Source organism: Canis lupus, chromosome 16 (genome assembly GCF_003254725.2).
Source record: "Canis lupus dingo isolate Sandy chromosome 16, ASM325472v2, whole genome shotgun sequence".
Classification (NCBI taxonomy): Eukaryota; Metazoa; Chordata; class Mammalia; order Carnivora; family Canidae; genus Canis; species Canis lupus.
In genome coordinates, this window is record NC_064258.1 from 15,717,975 (window position 1) to 15,738,827 (window position 20,853).

General features: G+C 49.0%; 1 protein-coding gene across 1 annotated transcript; it reads left to right on the top strand.

Annotated features, from left to right (window-relative positions):
- The first annotated feature begins 1,728 nt into the window (after window positions 1–1,728).
- Window positions 1,729–20,514, top strand: GIMAP8 (GTPase, IMAP family member 8). Its single transcript, XM_025453073.3, is given in 6 exon segments — window positions 1,729–1,885; window positions 8,822–9,482; window positions 13,548–13,593; window positions 15,685–16,311; window positions 18,262–18,332; window positions 18,334–20,514. Coding segments are annotated over 6 exon segments (2,052 nt in total). The 5' UTR covers window positions 1,729–1,850; the 3' UTR covers window positions 18,946–20,514.
- Window positions 20,515–20,853: the final 339 nt, after the last annotated feature.

The following is a 20,853-nucleotide window of genomic DNA, read 5'->3' on the forward strand; positions in this document are numbered from 1 at the left end:
GAGGGAGAAGCAGGCTCCATGCACCGGGAGCCTGATGTGGGATTCGATCCTGGGTCTCCAGGATCGCGCCCTGGGCCAAAGGCAGGCGCCAAACCGCTGCGCCACCCAGGGATCCCCGCGGGAGGCTTTTCTCAGCAAGATGTAGCCTGTGTAGATCCGAGCCCTGGGTGGCAGTGCCAGTATCCCCAGGCTTTCTTTGGCTTCCTAATTAGGTAGCATGTGAAGACCAGCCCAAGGGGAGGTGGATCCCTTGGGACAGAGCAGCCCCTCAAGACCTGTCACCGCCCCCCGCCCCCCCTTCCTTCCTCTGGGTCTCTGGAAGTACCAGAGCCTGGTGTGTGGATGAACCACCAGGACACGACCTACTCTCAGAGAATAAGGCTTGTCACGAAATGGCCAACACTGTCTGATTCCATCCATAGGAAGTATCCGAAGCCCTCAAAATCACAGAAATAGAAAGTAGAGGTGGTTCCTATCGGCTGGGGGTGGAGGACCAGAATTAGGGGGCTGATGAGCACAGAGTTTCATTGTTGCAGGACTGGAAAGTTCTGGAGCTCTTTGCACAACAAAGGTATTTGAGGCTCCTGAACTGTGCACTTAAATATGGCCAAGACGGGGATCCCTGGGTGGCGCAGCGGTTTAGCGCCTGCCTTTGGCCCAGGGCGCCATCCTGGAGTCCCGGGTCCCGCATCGGGCCCCTGGCATGGAGCCTGCTTCTCCCTCTGCCTGTGTCTCTGCCTCTCTCTCTCTCTCTCTATCTCTCTTTCTCTCTCTGTGACTATCATGAATAAATAAATAAAATCTTTAAAAAAAATAAAGAACCCATGGATATTAAAAAAAAATATGGCCAAGACGGTAAATTTATGTAATGCGTGTTGCCTTTTAAAAACCATAACAAGGGCAGCCCCGGTGGCGCAGCGGTTTAGCGCCGCCTGCAGCTTGAGGTGTGGATCCTGGAGACTCGGGATCGAGTCCCGCGTCGGGCTTCCTGCGTGGAGCCTGCTTCTCCCTCTGCCTGTGTCTCTGCCTCTCTCTCTCTGAATGAATGAATGAATAAATCTTAAACAAACAAACAAACCCATAACAAAGTAAGTCTTTCCCAGTGTTGGGCTGCCTTCTGCCGTAGAAAGCTTTCGGAAGGGCTTCGTTTATAAGCTACCGGAAAGCTCTAGCGTTTCAAAGGTCTTAACTTGCCCTAGAAAGGACCTGTTGGCCGGGGAGGCAGCGCGTTCTGCGGCGAGGTTGGAGGGTCCCCCTGGAAGGGCGTGAGGCGTTGCTGGGGGCTGCGGGTGGGAGAAGGGACACAGGCCTTCCCGGCTTCGGCGGACTTGGGGAGGGGTGGCGGAGGTCACCCTGAAGGACCACCTGCCTTTGCCGGGCGCCGTCCCCGCACAGGCCACTGGCCGGCTCGGCCTCTGCAGGCTCCGCGGCGTCCTTCCCGGGGGCGGCCCCCCCTCCCCCGCACAATAACCCTGTCGAGGACCCTCCCGAAGCTGGTCCTGGGCCCCAGCCCCCGCGGCGCCGCAGCCCCAGCCCCAGCCTCCTCCTCGGCGGTCGGCGATCGCGTCCCCACCCCTGCCCTTCGGGCTGCGGCCGCGCGGGGGCCGAGCCGGGCCCCCACCCCCGCCCCGGCTGACCCCGACCGCCCGGCGTCTTCACCCGGTGACCCGGCCCCGAGCGAACTGCACGCCCCCCACCCCCCGCCGACGGCCTAGGTGCGCTTCCCGTTTCTAGAAACCTCTTCCTGCTAGAAAGCAGTTTGTCAGAAAGATCCCGGTCCGGCGGCGCCCCGCCCGCCCCTGCTTGCTCCTCCCGCCGCCCGCGGGGACCTCAGCGGCTTCCCCAGAGCCATGGAGCCTGCGACGCGCCCGGGGACCGAACCCAGGTGCGTGCGCGCCGGCGCGGGTCCTGGTCGCAGCAGTGGCTGCCCTGGGAGGGGGGGGAGGTAGAGGGGCGGGGGGGCTTGGGTCAGGGCGTGAGGGAGAGGGCGGGAGGCTGCCCAGCCGCCTGCAAAGCTGGCAGCTCGGACGCCGCTCTTCCACGTTCACTTTTCTAGTGTTTTCCACCCCGTGCACTCTTGGGTCCCGTCAGCTGAGCACTGAAGGCGCCAGTGGTTGTCCAAAGCAAGACTCTGATTTTACCTACACTTAAACCTCCCGGGCTTCTCACCTTTGAACTCTTTCTCCTCCTCCTGTTGACTGACCTGCTGCGCTGGGGCTGAGTCCTCCCCAGGCTGGGTTCTGGAAGCTTCCCTGGCCATATTTTTTGTGGGGTGAACTGCCTCTTGATGTGGGACAGACCTCCACACCATCGGAGCTTCGCTTGGATAACAGAAGCCACGTACCCTTGGGCTAGATCCTGAGAAGTGCAGGCTGCTGGAGAGTTTCAGGAGAGTTCTGGAGAGAACTTTTCCCTCTTTGTTAACCTGCTGGGGTCTCCAGAGCCGACTGGGGGGTGCCGAGAGGGGATGTGGATAAAGGAGAGAGGGAGGGAGGGGGGTTTGGGGCTCCTTTTTATCCTTAAAAGTGTTTTTTTTTTTTCTTTTAAACTTAAATGAAAAAGAGAAAGAGCACAAGCAGGGAGGTCCAGAGAGAGAGGGAGAAGCAGACTCCCTGCTGAGCAGGCGCCCCATGGGGGACTCGATCTCAGGACTCCGGGGCTCCGAGACAACAACGAGCCCAGCCCAGTCAAAGGCACATGCGTGACCTAACCAACTGAGCCATCCAAGTGCCCCCTTAAAAGAGTTCTTATATGCGGGGGAGAAAATCCCACAGGTTGGCAATTGTCCACAGGGAGAAGGGGAAGAGCCTGACGGCGGGGGTGGGGGTGTCCTGATTGAATATGCCCCCTCCCAGGTAGGAGTTCAGCAGACTAATTTAGTCACTGTGGTGAGCAATCGTGTAAAACAGTGGAGCTTAGGTGGGAAATAAATTCCTTTCTTCTTCAGATCTGCTGGAGGTGTCTGCTTCTTTCAGCTGCTCACCCACTAGTATCTTTTTTTTTTCTATTTAAAAGAAATTAATGCACAAAAAACATACCACTTCACTGAATGGGATACAATATAAAGTTAGTTCACTTTTATTATTTTCAATTTCTGCCTGATTAGATGTAAATTCTGCAGTCATGAAGTCTCTTGAATCCTTTATGATTTTTTCTAGAGCCACCAGTAGCTTTATAATAGTGCTTCGAATTGGCTTTCTGACATTGAATTGTAATACAAATTTTGTAACTCTGTGGGAGAGAGGACTGTTTCTGATTCTTTCTTTTGAGGTGAATTTTTCCTTCTAGTCATTTTGCTCAGTGCAGAGTGGCCAAAAACAAGTTGTACTGGAAAAAGGAGAAAAAAAGAGAAGAGAAAAAAGAAAAAAAAAAAAAAGATGAAAAAAAGAAAAAAGGGGGGGGAAGCAAACAAAAAACAAGGGGGAGTATCCTCTGATTGCGTATACCGTAAATCCCTCGACTTCCCCTGGAACTTTCCAGTGCTGCTTGGTCAATAACTTGCTTTTCCCCTGTCCCTCTAGGTGGTCTTCTGGGGGAGGGGCCTGCTGTGCTGATTCTCAGGTGTGAGCACCTGGGGGAGCTGCTCAGCCCCCTGCCTGGTGCAGGGCTCAGTGGGAGTTGTTTATCCTGTTTATCCCGTGCAGCCACTGTGAGGCTCAGTGGGGGTTGTTTATCCTGTGAGGCCCCAGAAGGAACAACCACAGTGGCGGTGGCCAGCTCTCCAGCCCTGGAGTCAGCTCCCAGTCTGCAGGGGCCTGGATGCTCCGGGGGCGGGGGAGGGGGGCGCTGATCTGCCCAGCTCGGGGCGTCCTTGCTGCCCTGTGTCCTCCCAGCCTCTGCCTGTCCCGGGGGGAGCGCCAGATCCTGGGCCGTGTCCCCCAGCACCCTGGGCTCCGGGCCTGCGCTACTGGGATCGTGCTCTGGCCGCGCAGCCCCCTCCACGCGGAGCCTCCGCCTGAGCCCCTCCGAGCTGCTCCTGGGTCCAGCCGTGTGCGCTCGCTGCGGCCCTTTAGGGAGCTCGGCCGCGGGGTGTGGGGTGATTTCCCTGGGGCGCAGGTCCTCTGTTGGTGCCCCTGGCAGCCTGAGGACATCCCAGCTTCTTTATTTTTTTCCCATCTTCCTACCTTGATAGAGGTGCAAACTCATCTCACTGTAGCATTCCAACTGTTCTCTCTTTAAATCTCAAGCCGAATTCGTAGGTTTTCAGGATGATTTGAAAGTTATCTAGGTAAGTTGGTGGGGACAGGTGACTTGGGGACCCTACTCTTCTGCCATCTTGCCCCCTCCACTTTTATTATTTTCAAAGTGACATTACTTCAATCTCTCCCTTCCTTCCTTCTTTCTTTTTTTGTACAGATTTTATGTATTTGACAGAGGGAGAGATAGTGGACAAGCAAGGAGGAGAGGCAGAGGGAGAGGGAAAAGCAGGCTCCCCACTGAGCAGGGAGCTGAATGCTGGGCTACTCTAAGATCATGACCTGAGCCAAAGGCAGACGCTTCACCAACTGAGTCACCCCGGGGGCCGTCCCTCTTCATTTCTAAAAACCTTTTTCTTCCTTTCCTCACCTCCCTTCCCCATGATCATTTCACACCACTTAGGAGCGTATGCTACACGCCAGGCACGATATCAGGGCTTAGGGACACAGGCATGGTCTCTGCTCTTAAGGAGTTTCATACTAAGAGCAGAAGAGAGAAAATAAAAGTAAATCGTACCAGACAGTAACAGCGTCCTGGGGAAAAGAGAGGAGACTGAGGGGATGGAGAGTTAGGGAGAGGGTCTCTTCATTCATGGGTATGTTGGGGGACAAAGGTCCTCTTAGAAGTGTCCCAACAGTGACTGGACATCAGCTTCCAAGAAGTCTCTTTTTCTCTGGTGTGACAGCTCTGGGGTGTATGTTCCAGGCGATGTGGCTTCACCTCCTGCACCTGCGAAGAGCCAGAGACACAGATGGAAAGAACAGCCCAGGCCTCCACCTGTGCCCCATAAGCTTCTCCCTACCTCACTCCTGACTACCCTGCATTTTTTTTTTCATGGTGAGGCTTTTGGGAGGAGGAGTCTGTGCACTGCCTCTCCTGTCCTCTGACATTCCTTGCAGCGGGGCTTCTCACAGCCCCCAGGGCTCCCAGGGCTCCACTCTTCACTTCCTTTGACTGCTGTCCTCATCCAATGCCTTCCTAAGCTGTAGATGTGGTGCTGTGCGAAACAGGGCAAGTCCTCCTTCTCCCAACACTTCGCTTTCAGGGGTGGGAAGACAAAAAAGAAAGTGAGAAGCAAGTCAATAAGTCAGTGCACAATGTGAAAGGTGGTGGTGGTAGTGGTTGCTGGGGATAAAAATAGAACAGGGTGGGGGGGACCCGGAGTATTGGTGGGGTGCAGGTGAGCCTGTTGCTCTTAATTATAGGATGACTGCAGAAGGCCTTCTGTACCACAGGGACAATTCGGTAAAGACCTAAAGGAAGCGAATCTGCCTCACACGAGTCTGGGGGAAGAATGTTCTAGTTTGAGAACAACCAGCACCAAGCCCCAAGGTTGAATGGGGAACAACAGGGAGCCTGGTGTGGCTACAGCAGACAAAGCAAGGGGGATGAGATAGGAGAGGCAGCTAGAGCCCAGATTGGGTAGGGTCTTGTCGGGCATGGCAAAAGGCTTTACCTGTTACTTTCAATCAGTGGGAAGCCCTTGGGGGATTTTGAACTGATGAGGGACAGTATCCCTCTCTTGGTTAGGATCACACTGGCTGTTGATGGGCAATACACTCTAGAAGGGACGAAGCAGGGGGACCAGTGACAGTGTTATTACAGAAGTCCAGGAAAGAGCTCATGATTGCTTCAACCTGGAAAAACCACAAAAGGCTTGATGTGGAGACGACACTTCAGCTAAATGGGTGAAGAATGGGGAGGAATTTCCAGTTAGACAGGAGGGTGGTGCAGGCCAGGACATGCTGGAGCTTCTGGATAACTGGAGCTTAGGTGGCAGAGCTGAAGTGGGGGGTCCCTGACTGGGAAAGGCACCCCCAATTGCAGGCTACACATTCCTTTTTAAGATTTTATTTTATTTATTTGACAGGGAGAGAGAGAGCAAGTGAGCACAAGCAGGGGGAGCAGCAGTCAGAGGGAGAGGGAGAAGCAGGGTCCCCACTGAGCAGGGAGCCTGATATGGGACTCGATCCCAGGACCCCAGGGTCATGACCTGAGTCAAAGCAGACATTTAACCAACTGGGCTACCTAGGCGCCCTACACATTCTTTTTAAGCCCATGTTAACCATTGACAAAAATTTTATTGGGCTAAAAAGTAAATTTCAACCAGCAACAAATATTTTATACAGACACTCTCCAGCCAGACAGTAATAATATTAGGAACCAATGAAAAGACAGCAAGTGTCTCCCAATACAGTTTTAAATTTGATAGTCACTTCTCCTAGTTTATGGGTCAGAAAGAAATAATTGCCCATCCTGTTTAAACATGTTTAAAGCTGACCCACAAAAAGAGTGAAGGGAGCATCAACACTATTGAAGACGCCAGTTCTTCTAAAACTGAGCTACATATTCAGTGCAGTGGCATTCTAGATTTCAATGGGAGGTCCCAAACACGAAGACAACTGATTTTCAAAGTCCTACAGAGGATTAAGAAGCCAAGAGTAGTGTGACGATTTTGAACCAAAGCAAGGTGTTGAGACCTACCTGCTCGATCACATAATGAGGACTTACAGTTATATATATATATATATATTCATATATATTTTTAATGAAGATTTTTTTAAAGATTATTTATTTATTCATGACAGAGAGAGAGAGAGAGGCAGAGACACAGGTAGAGGGAGAAGCAGGCGCCATTCAGGGGGCCCAACATAGGACTCGATCCGGGGTCTCCAGGATCACACCCCGGGCTGAAGGTGGCATTAAACTGCTGAGCCACGGGGGCTGCCCCTTACAGTTATATTTTAAGGAGAGTCAAACTAAGTCACTTGGGTTTCAGGAAATAAGGTTTTCTGGTTCGGGAAAAGATTGCGTGAGCATCTCATGGACAAAACAGGCAACCCAGGAATGAGACTCGTGGGAATTCGGGCACCTGGGACCTGAAAGAATCATTTGGAAAGATGTGGCGCTGGGAAACTTGGCCCTTCAAGTGGGTCCGGGTTCAGTTGGGAAGGCCAACCCTGAACTGAGGGTGGCTTACTCTGGTGCTCCTCAAGCTTGAATGGTCATGAGAATCACCCGGAACTTGTCCAATTACACATTCTTGTTCGGGAAGTCTGGGCGGAGCTCGAGAGTCTGCATTTCTAACGCGACCTCAATTATTGGCAATATCACTAATCTGCGAACCACACTTGGAGCAGCAGCAGCTGACTCGTTAGAATACCAGCTGCTTTCTTAACAAGAAAGTGATCGCAGGGATGTTTCGGCAGCTCGGTGATTTCACCAGAGATTCTTCTCTCTGCTCTGTGGTCCTTTAGCATGATGGTGGACGATGGCCTTTGGTTCTCTTATTGGTTACCTCATTGCCTTGGTGATATCTGCTGCTGTTCCAGATACCATACTTACATTTATTTTTTAAAAAGATTTTATTGGGGATCCCTGGGTGGCTCAGGGGTTTGGCGCCTGCCTTTGGCTCAGGGTGTGATCCTGGAGTCCCTGGATCAAGTCCCATATCGGACTCCCTGCGTGGAGCCTGCTTCTCCCTCTGCCTGTGTCTCTGCCTCTCTCTCTGTGTCTCTCATGAAAAAATAAATAAAATCTTTAAGAAAAGGATTTTATTTATTTATTTATTTATTTATTTGAGAGAGATCGGGAGAGAGAGAGAGAGTGCACAGAGGGAGAGAGAGAGGGAGGGAGAAACAGATTCCTTGCTGAGCAGGTAGCCTGATGTGGGGCTCTATCCCAGGACCCCAAGATCATGACCTGAGCCAAAGTCAGATGCTTTACCAACTGAGTCACCCAGACACCCCCCCCACACACACATACCAGTTACCACATTTAAATTCCAAATAAAGAAGAAGGGCCAAGCAAATGTTCCCTCAATTGTCATTAGGCAGAGCTGGGTCACATGGCCACCTCTGGTTGAAAGGAAGCCGGGAGAGAGAGTGTACTAGTTTAGGTCGCTGCTGTAACACATTGCCACACACTTAGTTGCTAAAACCCCACCTAATTACTATTTTATAGTTCTGGAGGTCAGAAGTCCTAAAATCAGGGTGCTGGGCAGGATCCTTCTGGAGGCTATGTGGGAGAATCTGTTTCCTTGCCTTTTCTAGCTTCCAGAAGCTGCCTGAATTCCCCTTGGGTCGTGGCTCCTTATTGCATTTTCAAAGCCAACAGTGTAGTGTTTTCAAATCTGTCTCACTCTCTGACCTCTGCTTGTGTCCTCACATCTCCTTTTTCTTACCCTGACTTTCCTGCCTTCGTCTTAGAAGGACCTCTTATGATTATGTTGGGTCCACCTGGACCCGTTTACTGTGTAAGGTAACGTAGTCCCAGATTACAGGGATTAGCACATGGACATCTCGGTAAGGGTCATTCATTGTTCGGTCTCTCGTAGTGTCTACATTTCCCCTAGCGTGTATAGTGGATGATGAATGTAGAGAAGGGGATTGGTGTTTAGCCAACCAATAGTGTGTGACATCTTACTAATATAGATTTATTCCAGGGACAAGAGCACAGAAAGGATCCTGGGACACAGGGTCTCTTATCCCCATCTACACTGAGTTGACGCCAGTAGCCCAAATCCTTGGGGGAAAATCTATAAAAGAGAATGCATTTTCCTGCCGAGCCTCTGTTGATTCTTGCATGAGTTGAACATTGATGTGTTGCTTTTCTGTCCCAGCAGAACCGACGAGAGCCTGGGTCAGGAGAGGGAGCCAGAACCAGGCTGCTCCAGGCCAGAACTGAGGCTTCTCCTCTTAGGGAGAAGTGGTGTAGGAAAAAGTGCCACTGGAAACACTATTCTGGGCAGATCCATGTTTGTGTCCAAATTTAGTAACCAGATGGTGACGAAAGTGTGCCAGAGAGAGAGTAGGGCCACAGGAGAGGGGACACTTGTGGTCATCGACACCCCCTACCTTTTCTCCTCAATGTCTCCGGCCGAAGACAAGCAACGCAACATTGAGCGCTGCCTGGAGCTCTGTGCGCCCAGCCTGCACGTCCTGCTGCTGGTCATTGCCATCGGCTGTTATGAGCTTGAGGACAAAGAGGTGGTCTGTGGCGTCCAGGAGGTGTTTGGAGCCGAAGCCAGGAGGTACATGATTGTTGTCTTCACTCGGAAGGATGATTTGGAGGGAGACTCAGTGCAAGATTACATCGAAGGGTTAGATTCCCTCAGGGAGTTGGTTGAAAACTGTGGAGGCCGATACTGTGCTTTGAACAACAAGGGGAGCGAGGAGGAGCGGGTCGGCCAGGTGAGGGAGCTCCTCGGCATGGTGCAGCGTCTGGTGGGTGAAAATGGAGGACCCTATATCATGAAGTTCAGAAACCAAGGTGGTGGATTCCTGGTAAGAAATTCTTAAGGTTGGGTTCCTAAATTCCTGGGGTCCCTCCCCACAGGGAGCCTGTGTCTCCCTCTATGTCTCTGTCTCTCATGTATAAATACATAAAATCTTTTTTTAAAAAAGAAATTCTTAAGGTCTGCAAGGATCTCTGTGGCTAGAGCTCACGGACGGATGTTGGGCACAGGTAAGTGAGGTGTCACCTTGTGTGATGGGCCATTGACTTTGTTTAAGGAGCTATTCATCCATCATCTAGAAAGATGAGGCACCAGACCATAGGGTGCCTTGAGTATTACCCTTTGCATTTTGGACTTTGGACATTATTAGCAAATTAAATGGATACATTTAAGTCCTTACCTAACTTTATCCCTCACAATATTGGATACACAGATGGACCCTCTCTTCCCTTGACTTCAATCCAACTATGCTCTTTTTGTTTTTCTTCCTCCTGCCCTTTCTGGCTACTCCAGAGATTCCTGAGCTCTCCTCACATGGCCTCTAAAAGTTGGCATCTTCAGGGCATACTTCTAGACTGTCCTCATTTCTCCACCTCCAGCTTTATACCCTGTCAATCGCTAACTGTTTCCAGATTAATCAGTCCAGGCCTTTCCTCTGAATCCTGCTCCCTTATCCATTTGACATCTCCACTCAGCTCTCATATAGGATCTCAGGCTTCACACTTCCAAACTTTTGGTTTTCCCTCTGAAATCTGTTAAGACTTCTGTATTCCTCTCAAGTGGGTAAATGGTCGTGCTGCTCATCATGCTCTTCAAACCTAAGCCCAGAGGTTAGCTCTGCTACGGCTACTGGCTGGCCACTGATGGCCAAGTCATCAAGTCTTGTGTGGTCACTGTGCCTGGCTCCCACCCACTTCTCTCCATCTGCATGCCTCCCTGCACCGTCCAGTCCAAGCCAACCTCTGTTCTTGCCTGTCCTGTTTTATACACACCCTTCCCCTCATTCATTCTTGTGGCTTACCCCTCAATCCATTTCCTGCACAATTGCCAGAGTGATATTTTATTTAACTTCTAAACTTGAATGGGAAGTGTATTTGTAGCTAAGGGAGATACAAAAATTCAGGCTTTTGCCTTTGAGGAGCTTACACTTCGGGTCGAGTGACTCATGCAAAAGACACAAATCAGTTCCTGACTCAGGGTAGGTAAGTCAGTGTTGGTAGAGAGGATTCTTAATGCAAGTGCCAGCGGATATAAAGCAAGCAAATATCCAGCATGGGGGTGGTTTTTGTCAGAGTGCAATTCTTGAGAACTGATGAGCTTTAAGCCCAAACAGGATGGAAATGAGAAGGAAGCAACACTTTATTGAGCATCTGCTAAGGCCCAGAACATGAACGGATGGAGTCATTGCAAGTGCTCTGCGTACTGATGTTCTGTGGATGAGGACTGTGAGGCTCAAGAGAACTTGTTGCTCTCTGGTCTCCTGAGTCTGACCTCCCTCTCTCTCCTTTATAACCACCTGTCTCTCTCTTTCTCTTGAAGGCTGTTTGCAACAGGGATGTCAGCAGAGAGGATCTGGGGCACAGAGTGAGCTCTCTGCAGTATACCCTGAACACAACACCCTCTTGTTTAAAATGCTGCAGTACTGTCCGCTGATCTTTAGATTAAGTTCAGAATCACTGTCCTGAGCTGGTTCCTCAGCCTCTAACTTGCTCTTTATGCATTGGTCTCACTGGCCTTTCCTTTGATCCTTGACTTACGTTCATGTCCACTCTAGAGCTTCCACCCTGTGATTTTGTCCACCTAGACACCTTCCCTCTCCATCTTAGCCCATACCGGGGGTAGCCATCTGCCTCAGCGTGAGCTTACTTCCTCAGGGCCTTCCCCCCACACCCTCCTTCTATCAATGGCACTCCTCACATGGCCACCAGCGGGTCAAGTGATTGCTGTGAATATACTTGCAGTGGTTGCCTCCCTGAGGGATGGACATCATATCCATTTTGTTGACACAGGATCTTCTTTTTGTCTTCTGTAAAACAGAGATAATAATACGTATCTCAGAGAATTCTGTGAGGACTAAATGAAATAAATGCCTATAAGTTACCTGCAAATAGGGATCCCTGGGTGGCGCAGCGGTTTAGCGCCTGCCTTTGGCCCAGGGCGCAATCCTGGAGACCCGGGATCGAATCCCACGTCAGGCTCCCGGTGCATGGAGCCTGCTTCTCCCTCTGCCTATGTCTCTGCCTCTCTCTCTCTCTCTCTCTCTCTCTCTCTCTCTCTCTCTGTGTAACTATCATAAATAAATTAAAAAAAAATTTAAAAAAAGTTACCTGCAAATACTGGCGATGTAAGCATTCAGTGATCATTAGCTGCCATTATTATTGTTATTAGTGTATTATTATGGATGGAGATAAGGTTCACTTAAGTCATGGAGACATTGAGGACTCTAACAACCCAGAGACTGAGCAAGGTTCCCACTTTTAGGGGCAGCCCCGGTGGTGGCGTGGCGGTTTAGCGCCGCCTGCAGCCCAGGGTTTGATCCTGGGGACCCTGGATCAAGTCCCTGGGGACCCTGGATCAAGTCCCACATCGGGCTCCCTGCGTGGAGCCTGCTTCTCCCTCTGCCTGTGCCTCTGCCCGCCCCTCCCCCCGTGTCTCTATGAATAAATAAATAAAATCTTTAAAAAAAAAAAGGTTCCCACTTTTAGGACTATTACAGAGAAATAAAACATTCACATGTACAAAGATGTAGGTATAGAGATATTTATCATGGCATCTTTTGAAATAGGAAAGCCAGAAATAAATTGATGGTCTATCAGTAAAGGAATTGTTACATTAGTACGGAATATTCCTTGTCCATGCTGTGTAACAAACAGCATCTCCTAAAAAAAAAACAAAAAACAAAAAAAAAACCCCAACAACAACGGGGTTGATCTATATGTACTGACTTGCAGAGCTATACAGGACATATTATGAAGCAGATTGCAGAACAAAATGCCTAGCAAGTCTCCCTGTGTGTTCATATATGCTTGTGTATATTTGCATAAACTTAGAAAAACATAGAAGGAAGTATGTTAATTAGCAGCTGCTCCTTTTACAGTGGGTTGGAAAATTTAAAATTATTAATTTTTAGATCGTAAGCATTTGCATTGGGACAATCTTTTGCATTTGAAACACATGAAAGAATTTGAGTTGTGCCAGGTAGGATGAAAGAAGTCTGATAGAGCTGAATGGAGAGGACCCAGGGAGAGATGGTTGGAGGTAGCCACGGTTTGGAATAAGGCCAGGTAAGAAAGCAGAGGGAACATTTCCTTGGCTGGCATGGAGATTTAACAAAAATAGGATTAAAATAAAGTATTGGAATCTTCTAAGAGTAGCAGGTGCATCAGGATTGTGTATCATTTTTACCTTCTCTTTTGAGTCCATGACAGTTTTAAATTTTGGGAGCGAGAATGCTTCCCCAGGCAGGCAAAGGGAATACCAATTGTGTGTTTGGTTTTCCATCCTCCATTGTCTCTGTTTGCCCACCTGGGTGGGAGAAAGTTCCTAATTTTCCTGGTTTTTATGTCAGAAGAATCATCGTCTCTATACTCGGGGTGCAGTGTGGGGAGATGTGTGGGAGCTTCATTTCCAATCTCCTCCCTTTCCCTGGTCCTTCAGATGAATATCCCAGACATCAATGGGTTAGTTTCTTCCTCCAGGAAGTCCAGTAGCGCTTCTTAAGCCTCTGGATTTCTATGTCAACAGCAGAAACCCTGCAAGACTTTAGAAGGAACTGCTGGGGGATCGGGGAGAAGGAAAGTTAGAGCTTCAGTCTCAATGCCTTAATTAGATGGCATTTGTGGGGCTCCTCTGAGTGAGAATAAGACCCATCTTCATACTTCAGGGAAGCCTGTTGTGGTGGCAGCAGTGAGGTCTCAAGATCAATCATCATTATGGACAGTTCTACAAAAGCCAACAAGGAACATGACCGTGGCCTTGATTTGACCACATTCTAATCAGCCGATTCCTCTGGATTACATACTTGTGTCTCCATTTCTTTATTTTGTGAAAAGATGAGATTTTGTGCAATATTTCCCCTTTCTTTTCTTTTCTTTTTTCCCCCTTTATTTTCTAGGATAGTGTGAAGGGAGCCGCGTCTCAGAAGGAGGATAAGCCACATGGTAAGATGATCCTTAAAAACGTTAAGTTCACATTCACATTCTTTTGAATGCATCATGCATCAAAATGTAGTGGGGAAATTAGATAAGGAGAATCAAGATGCACTCTGAAGGCCTGGCTCAGGTTCTTGTCCACAGCCTGTCCCCCAGGGTACTCCTAATACCTGGGAGTAGGTTCTGGACAAGGTGTGGGTGTCCCTGGCCTTCTCTGAAATGTTATGGAGGTGGGCTTCCCTTTCATGGCTTCTTTCTAGATCAGTCTTGTCTTCCTGGCTCTGGATCCAGGACTATATAACGTTGACTCCTACTGGGAAAGCAGAAATCACCTTTGTGGATAAAACTCATCCTTAGAATTCAGTGATGGAGCTCAGTGTCAGTGTAATGATTGCTGTGAATGCTACGTCCTGCACGCTGCTCATGTCAATACCTATAGACCACCTCGTTCTGTTTTGCATGTGTGATTTTGTCCACAGTAAGAGCATATATGACTAATTCAACCATCCCTTTACCAAGGACTTTCAGGTTATTTCTGGGCCAGCTCTGTGCAAGAACCAAATATTCAGCAGTGAGTAAGATAGATGAGATCTCTGTTCTCATAGAACTCCCCCAAATAATAATAATAGTGATAATAATAATAATAATCTCAATTTTAATGATAATTGCAATTGATATTATGTAGTGGAAAAATATATAAATAATTCAATCCTCATAGCATATAACATAATTCTCATAATAACCACATACATTTATTCCTCTTAACAGCCCTCTGAAGAGGGTGGTATTATCATTATTCTCATTTATAGATGAGTAAACTTAGCAACTTAGCAGAAATATGTGAACTCAGGCAGAAGTAGGGGTTTAAAATTCTATTGATGCCTTTCAGCCAAGACCTCCAGGAACTTCCCTATCCTGTCCCCAAATGATTCTTCGTGGTCATGAGGAAATAGCATGCCATGGGGAGTCATGGAGTGTCTCAGAATGAGGGCATTGGAAGGGAGTTTTTATAGGATACAGACTTGTGTGAGGTGATTTTGGGGAAATTAGGAACTTTCCCAAGACAACATAACAAGGACATGCTGTCACTAGCATTTCAGTGGCTTCTTTCTTTAAAGGCCATATTCATTCCACCTCCCAGACCTTTGGCTCAGACGCCCAGGGACAATCCACACCTTAGCACCCAGGGTGCCTCAGACTCTGAATATTTCCTGTAGTGGCTGACTCTGCCATTTGCTCGGTGTGTAGGTTTGGTGCTGAACTTGGATCAAGGAGAAGTGGTGGGGACAGGGCATGTGTGCAGAGACAGTTTTGTGCACAGGTTTCTACAGTAATTTATTGAGGTACAATTATCATAAAGTAAAATACACAAATCTTAAGTGTATAGCTCAGTGACCTTTTACCTATCTACACATACATGACCACCACGTAGATAAAGATCTGGAGCATTTCCACCACTTCACAAGTTTCTGCTGCCTCTCCGCAAAGGGAACTGAATCCAGACTCCCAGCAACATAGATTAATTCAGCCCTTTCTTGAACTTCACAGAGTGGAACTGGATAGCATTTGGTTTTGTGTCTGGTTTCTTTCATTTAACATGTTTTGAAGATCCATGCATGTTGTGTATCAATGGTTCATTCATTCTTTTTTTTTTTTTAATTTCTGCGTAGTATAGAATTTCATAAATATGCTACCAAGGGGCATTTAAAAAAAATTTATTCATTGATTTTTTTCCCAAGGGGCATTTTAAGCTCAGATTCTCCCTTGTCCTGCTTTAGCCCATGGACTTCATACCCCAGGCAGTCACCTTTGGTAGCAAAATGAAAGGAAATCTAAGGAGCAAGACCACTAAAGGCCAAATTTAACATTTTCATGTTCCTGGGAAATCTTGAGCTTTTAACATATCTCTTCATTTATTCATGGCCCCTTTTGTGGGTTTTATAACGATGGGCAGCTTCTGACCGGGACTAGAGTCCTACTGCTCAGAGCAACACTGGCATTGCCTAGAAAAACTGGCAAGGATGAGAAAGCATAAAACCTGTCCACATCTCTGCGTTCAGCTGCAAGAAGAGACTCTGAATCTGCCCTTTTGTCCCACAGGGGGAGGGGAGTTGCAGCGTCAGGCCACAGGATATGAGCCCAACCCTGGGATTCACGAACTGAAGGTCCTGCTTGTGGGGAAGCGTGGAGCCGGGAAAAGCGCAGCTGGGAATAGCCTTCTGGGGAAGCGAGTCTTCGAGACCAAATTCAGTGAAGAGTCAGTCACCCGGAGGTTTGTGTTGGAGAGCAGAATCTGGAGAGAGAGAAGAGTTGTGATCATTGATACTCCAGACATCTCATCTTCAAAGGATATTAAGGCTGAGCTCCGGAGACACGTCTTTGGGGGCCCCCACGCCTTCCTGCTGGTGACCCCACTGGGCTCTTTTTCCAAGAAAGATGAGGTGGTGCTGGACACCCTCCAAGCCAGTTTTGGAGACAAATTCGTGGAGTACCTGATCATTCTCTTCACCAGGAAAGAAGACCTGGGGGATCAGGATCTAGAGATGTTCTTGAAAAGCAGAAGTACAGCTCTCTGCAAGCTCATCAAGAAGTGCAAAGACCGGTACTGCGTCTTCAGTTACAGGGTGACAAGAGAAGAGGAGCAGCACCAGGCAGAGGAGCTCCTGCAAACAGTCGTGAGCCTGGTGCAGCAGCACGGGGACAGGCCCTGCACTTTCAGAGAGCAAGGTACACAGCATCTAAAAACCTTTTCTAGATGCTTTTAGAAACCAGTTATGAAACATATAAGAAGGGCGTAGGGATGATAGAAAGGAGAGACCCAATCTGCTAACTTTTCTCTTTCTCTAGTGTTACTAAAGTTCTGTGCCTTTCCACACACACTGTCCAGACCCAGTCTTTAATTCTTTCCTGATCTTTATCCCACTTTCCCAACCGGATGGTGCAGGTCTTGAGGGAAGGAGTTTAGCTCTTTCTAATCTCTCACTTTCTCCGCAGTGTATCTGTTGCCTGGGGCTAAGGTCTCAGCACCGGTGATGAGATGGTTCTGGACCTCTGGTTTGCTTTTCTCTTTCTCTCAAGCCCACTCTAACTCTCTCTCTCTCTCTCTCTCTCTCTCTCGATTTCTTGATTCTTTTCTCTCTTTGGAGAGGGGAGGCTATTTTGGAGAAAAGAGGATGAGGACTGGGAGCCCAAATGCTCATGATAGGTAGGCCTCACGTGGCACTAGGTGGGTTTCTTATCCCAGCCACACCACCTGCTGCTTTAGCAGAGGGCCCCACGCACTCGGTGCTACATGCACTATTGCCCTGAGCTGAGATTCATCCAGGACAGCATGACTCACCCATTTGTCTTCACTTCAAATGCCCTCATCTGAGAAGAACACAGACTCAAAGGAGTGTATCTTTTTATGATCCCTTTCACATCCGTCATGGAGGGCCAAGTGCTGGGGAGCTTCCTACAGAAGTATGGACAGGCAGGGAGGTTAGGAGAGGCCGTGTGGAGAAGGCCCAATTTGAAATGGGATTTGGAGAATGGGCAGGGTTTGGGTGGCTGGCAGAAAGCTGGAAGACATTGCAGAGTCCTCCAGCAATCGGAAGCAAGGAAGGAGGACTAAGCATGCCACTCATGAGGGAGGCTGAGGGAGTGGCCATGATGGAAATGGAAGGTTCACGCCTCTACACAATGTGGGATGGGGCTTATAGAGCAGATCACAGAGGTCCTTGAGAACCATCCCCTCTGAGGGTGTGGAAGCAGGGCCTGAAATCTGTGACAGATATGAGAGAGTTGGAAGATTAATCTATTTTTCATCCTTTAAGCATAACTATAGGATTGTGAGTTCAGGATAAGCAATTCAATAATTTTCCCTGGAAGAAAGGGCACAGGAAAGCACAGAACTTTCCTCCATCTTCATTTTAAGATGGATATTGGTAACAGGTGAAAAAAGCCAGAGTGGAAGAGAGAGACTACAGTACAAGTGCAAAGTCCTAAGGAGCCCCCACTAACACGCATTGTGAGGTGTCTGTCTTTGCCATTCCATTTATAGGGACATCTATTCTCCATCATCGCCACACAAAACAGTGTGAGTGTGGGTCCTTTACTATAACCATGAAATAGTAACTCATCAGTTGAAAGGCACAGTTCAGATTAATGGGTTTTAATGAGAAATGAATTTTTGGTGATCCAAATGAAGGAACTAGTAGTCTGTCAGTGATTTATGCAGTTGCTTTTTCATAAAAAGTCAATTCTATGGAATAATTTTTTGAAACCATCAAGGAGACTTTGCTGCAGTTAGCACTAGTTGGCAACAGGAAGTCATCATTGCAGCAGGAACAGGAGACCAAGAGATGAGATGTGGAGGCTAGACGCAGCTGAGTAGCAACAGGTAATAAAGGCGGTGGCACTCACAGGGTGCCAGGGAGTCAGAGAAGTTACCAGAGGGCGGGAAGCAAATTCAGGGATAGGGACGTGGATGAGCACTGGGCAGAGATGGCTATCCACGTCATACTTCCGGTCACAGAGCGCACACCTGGAACCGTGCTTGGGGCGAGAGCTGCCAGGTGAGGGGGTGGCCGTGATGCTCCCTGAGCATCCTTTGCTGTGACATCTGGCGTCACTTTGAAAGCAGCACCCACGTCATCAGCCCATGGCCACAGATCTTTCCTGCTTTCTTTTCGACAGAGCCCCTGAGTCTTGTCCTGGTGGGGAAGAGCGGCCCTGGGAAGAGCGCCACGGGCAACACCATCCTCGGCAGGCCCTGACTTCCTTTCCCAGTTCCGAGCGCAGCCAGTCACCAGGACGTGCCAGAGCAGCAGGAGGCTGTGGGGCCAGCAGGAGGTCGTGGTGGTGGACATGCCCTCACTGTGCCTGATGGCCAGTGCGGAGGGGGGTCCGTCCCAGCTAGAGGAGGAAGTCAGACGCTGCTGGTCCTGCTGTAAAGGGAACAAGATCCTGGTCCTGGTGTTCCAGCTGGGCTGGTTCACTCAGGAGGACAAGAGGGCCGTGAAGGAATTAGAGACCATCTTTGGAGAGGAAGTTTTGAAGTACACGATTGTGCTGTTCACTCGGAAGGAAGACCTGGAGGTGGACATTGCAGATTACATCAAGAACGCAGAAAACAGAACCCTTCAGAACATAATCAAAAGGTGTGGGGGGCGAATTTGTGCTTTTAATAACAAAGAAACTGGCCAAGCCAGGGAAGACCAGGCAGCAGTTCTTCTGACAATGGCCAATCAGCTGATAGAGAGCCATGGGGGGCATGGGTACCCCCAGAAGTGGGAGAACATTAGCAAAAGCATAAAAAATGGCCAGGACAAGCACAAGCCCAAACATTTACTAAAGAATTTAAAAGAAATTTTACTGTAGATACCCGACTTGCTTGGGAGGCTCTGTAAGTTAGACACCCTCAGTTGGGGACGGGGCGGGGCGGGACTGGTGGGATGGGAGGAAGGTCCTTGACTTTGGGGGCTGGGAAGGCACTACAGATCTCCCAGCACTGTGTAAGTAAATGAATCCTCAGGCTGGGCCGGGCTCATTTTTTTTTTAATTTTTATTTATTTATGATAGTCACACAGAGAGAAAGAGAGAGAGGCAGAGACACAGGCAGAGGGAGAAGCAGGCTCCATGCACCGGGAGCCCGACGTGGGATTCGATCCCGGGTCTCCAGGATCACGCCCTGGGCCAAAGGCAGGCGCCAAACCGCTGCGCCACCCAGGGATCCCTGGGCCAGGCTCATTAAGGAGAAAGAAGAAATGAGGCGAGGCGGGGAAATCTAGAAAGAGGCTTCAGAGATTGCATGGCTTTGAGGATCAGAATTAAGTCACATGAATCACGTCACCCGTGTACATAGATTGGAGTCAGGACACACACTGTGACCGAGGCCAAGGCCAGCCTAGGGTGAAATAGGGAGAAATACACAAGGAAGGACCGGGGGATCCAGATACAGGAGAGGGGAGCAGCGAGCAATGTCCAGCCAACGCCTGGCATGGGAAAGTGGAGAAGCAGGACTCGTGTGGGCCTCTAGGGGGCTAGGCCTGCTGGTGCCCTGAGGTACCTTGTTACCCCCTGGGGCAGGACTCAGACCTAGAACGGTCCTTTCCTCATGGGGGTGGGGTGGGGTGGGGTGGGTGGTGGATATTCGTCAGTGTTGTCTTCATTCCAACCTGAATGGAAAGTGGGACCCAGTCTACTCCGCTTCCTCGTCCCTTAGGAAAGGAACACGAGTCTGGGCGGTTTCAAAATATTTTATTGCTAACCATTGCGCTGAAATAGAGAACAAAATTCCTAGACACGGTCAAGTTGTCGAGATTAGACAATCTCGCCAAGTTCCAGCATTCTAGGTAGAATTCTAGGTTGCCTCTAGAAAAGTTCATTCAAGACTCCTTTGCACATTCCTCTTTTTTTCATCCCCGAGGGTTAGGAATTAGGGTAAAGCTCAGAGAACTCAAGTGATAATGTCTTGAACCCCGTAGGAGCACACTGTATCTCACATCAGGAAGTCTAGGGGGAGGCACTCTGAGGCCGGTGTGACATCCACGCTCCAGCCTCGGAGGTGTGTGGCCTCTGCACTTCCGGTCACTTTTTGGTTCCAGGCTGGTGGTGCTCTGCATTGGCTGAGCAGATTATGTTGAGGGCTGCCTGGTGCAGGCCATAGATGAGATGAGAACTATGGGGTCTTCTCCCAGGTAGGTGTGGTTGGATGCTCTCAACATTAACCATTTCATGTATGTGTTGAGGACAGGATCTATTTCATCCGCTTTTGTTTTTTGAAAGTATCAGTTGCCTTCAAGTTTAACCCATTTATCAGAGCACAGACTGTCCCCATTAATTGTGTTGTACTCTATGTAACTCTAAATATGACAGATTCTGGAACATGTGTGTATACATATATTCAAGTTGAGTGAAATAATAAAGGTGAATTATTTTATAAATTCACATCCTCCTGATTTCTGTTTTTCTGGCGTGGGGGAGGAGCACGCCTCCATGGAGAGGCAATGCAGGTGTTTAGACACTTTGACTCTGGTGAGGTTTTTGCAGCTTTGGTCCATGAAGACCTTCAGAGTGGGTGACAGCCATTTTCTTACTAGGGCCTCTGCCAGCCCAGGAATCTCCCACTCTGGGCATTTCACTACAGCAAGGACAAATAAATTAGAACTGGGAGCAGGGGAGGAATGAAGTCTAGAAGGCATTTTGTGCCTCTTCCGAGAGCTTCCCTTCTGTTTGAAGGCAGGCACAAAGCCCAGTGCGCTACCCGTGGTGGAGCAGGTGGCATTG